Source organism: Siphateles boraxobius, unplaced genomic scaffold (genome assembly GCF_051911475.1).
Source record: "Siphateles boraxobius isolate OS27281-9 unplaced genomic scaffold, OSU_SipBor_1 16, whole genome shotgun sequence".
NCBI lineage: Eukaryota > Metazoa > Chordata > Actinopteri > Cypriniformes > Leuciscidae > Siphateles > Siphateles boraxobius.
This window is the reverse complement of record NW_027508766.1, coordinates 3,887,501-3,890,172: the sequence shown is the minus strand read 5'-3', so window position 1 is coordinate 3,890,172 and position 2,672 is coordinate 3,887,501. Positions and strand designations below refer to the sequence as shown.

The window sequence follows — 2,672 nt, the reverse complement described above, 5'->3', positions numbered from 1 at the left end:
ACCTAACTCATGGACATTGTTACTAAAAGCAGAAAGCACAGACTGGATAAAGAGATAAAGTGATAAATATGTTGGGATTAAAAGTAGGATTGGGAATTGGAAATCGCACGCTATTTTCTGTGCTGCCTCTCATACTGAGTAGTGCGCGATACTCTTCCGCATCTTTTTGCCCTTGAACGGATAAATACGCACAAAAATATGTCAAAATATCCTTGTAAACACAGTTGGTTATGTCTTATGTGAACATAAATAGTTGACAAAGAAAACACATAACAGTATATTGGATCCATGCAGCTCTTATAGTGACAGCAGCCTGATATTCCTGCTGCCGTCAATATTAATCAAACAACAAAAGAAATTTCACTTTTCTAACTTTTGTAACTTTATTTGTAATGTATATTTTACTGTGTGTGCAGTGTTATTTGATCATTTGATTACAGTTTCTGTAACTGAATATCTGAAAATCTTAAACACTTTTCAACAATTTATTTCAATCATTGCTCGGTTGTATTCATTTATGGGATTGCTAATTTGTTTATTTGTTCTTTTTTAATAACTGATTGTTTACTTGTCTTTAATAATCATTGAAATTTATATTAGTTAGGCTAGTTGTTTTGCCCTGTTATTTTTAAACCATTGGCAAATGTTCCTTGTGTAAATGTATTGCAATGACTTAGAATAAATGTGAATATCTTTTTTGTTTTTACCTAATTGGAATTTAATTTAGGAATCGATGAGTTGAAACGGAATTGTTCAAATTCAATCGATACCCAACCCTAATTTAAAGGCTTAGAGAAAAACTGTTATCTGGCATCTGTAACAGCCAGCATTGTTACACAACTCTCAGTGGCAAAGAAACTAAGTTAAGGTTGGAACACAACTGAACACAGAGACTTCAAAATGTAACTGAATTTTATTAGCAAAATCAATTATTAGTGACTATTGTACAATGTATAAACATATCAATTAAAGGCACTAGATTCATGTTGATTTTTAGATCAGGGAACAAATGTAGAGAAGAGCATACAAATCAGATCCACAGAAAGACGAGACAAACAACTGACTGTGCAAGGCCGAATTCTCCTTACATGCATTTTGTTCCCATGGAGTGCAGCAGAATGCATTTCTTTGGAATGCATGTAATAGAATAATGGAATGTGGGTCTGTCTACACCCTAATAGAATTTAAGGCAGACTTGATTCTTATGGAATGTATTGGATACCAGCTCATGTGTGGGGAATGGTTGGTCTGAAGCAAGGACCTAGAGCAGTTTTAGGTTCAAATGATACAATGCATTTGTAAACTTTGGTGCTATGTTCTGTTCATTGTTATTGTTTTAAGACTACACATCTAGTCCATCCCGCTGTTGAGCCAAGAAAGATAGATCACTGGTTGGCAGGTCTTTATTTGTTGTTGAAGATCTGTCGAGTTTGACCGTAACCAGTCATGCCTGCCTGTGATGCCCCTTTGTTAGTGCCCATCTGTAGGCCGATTACACTCTGACCCTCTTTCAGCTGATCCTCAGAGAACTCTCTCTTGTTCTCCTGGGATTTCCTGATGTAAAGATAAAGCAAAGAATTCAGTGCACACACATACAGTAGTCTACCGTTCAAAAGTTTGGGGTCAGTGAATTTAATTTTTTTTTAAATACTTTTAAGTACAGATTAATTAAATTGATCAAAAGTGGCAGTTAAGACATTTAGAATTTTACAAAAGATTTCTATTTCAAGTAAATATACATTAGTTCTTTTAAACTGTTTTTTCATCAAATAGTCCTGCAAAAATGTATCCCGGTTTCCACAAAAATAAGCAGCACAACTGTTTTCAACATTGATAATGCATAATAAATGTTTCTTGAGCATCAAATTAGCATATTAGAATGATTTCTGAAGGATCATGTACCACTGAATGCAGCAATAATGATGCCGAAAACTCTGCTTTGCCTCACAGGAATAAATTACATTTTGATAGGCCTACTAAAAAAATAGAAAACGGTTATTTAAAATGCTAGTAGATTTTAACAATGTTACTGCTTTACAGTGTTACTGATGAGCATAAGATACCTTTCATTGACCCCAAACTTGTACTTTTTTAAGAAACGTTTACCCTCTGCTGCCAATGAAGTTTTATTTCTTTGTAACTGCTGTTTGTTTATAGCCGTCTTTTCTTTTGTGAAGTTTCATAATACCAGATTTCTGTGAGACATACGCTTATCTTTGTTTGCTGATCCCATGCTGGACACATTTAAAATGTCTGGCCAATAAGTGTTTGTAATCATGTTGCTATGACGATCAGCCACAACTCCAAATCGCCCAGTACAGTGGCTTGTTTTTGTTATCTGGTTGCTATGGTGCCCGGTCAGCCAGTTCATTTTGCGAACAGGAAGAGGAAACTACAACAACACTCACTTGTGAAACCAACTGGGGTCACCGCGATAACAGCCATCACTCTTGGTAACAGCCAGACTCCCCAAAGACATCAGCATCATTTGCACAGCGGCAAGGTCCTTACCTGCCCACACAAACGTATAGATCAATAAATAAATGATGCCATTTTTAGCAGTTTCTGATGAGAACATTCATGTAATAGCCCCCTGTCTCTTTATAACTAAAAATAAAAACATACTTATTTTCTTTATTGAAATATTAGATGAAAACATAAGTTTAAGATTA

General features: G+C 35.1%; 1 protein-coding gene across 1 annotated transcript in view; it reads right to left on the bottom strand.

Annotated features, from left to right (window-relative positions):
* Positions 1–894: 894 nt before the first annotated feature.
* Positions 895–2,672, bottom strand: part of tagln2 (transgelin 2) — a 5,576-nt gene continuing 3,798 nt past the window's right edge. Inside the window, exons 4-5 of the mRNA XM_077231182.1 lie at positions 2,409–2,511; positions 895–1,554 (exon numbers count right to left, since the gene is read on the bottom strand). Of these exons, the coding sequence (XP_077087297.1) occupies positions 1,404–1,554; positions 2,409–2,511 (254 nt within the window). The 3' untranslated portion in view covers positions 895–1,403. The remainder of the gene's footprint in view (positions 1,555–2,408; positions 2,512–2,672) is intronic.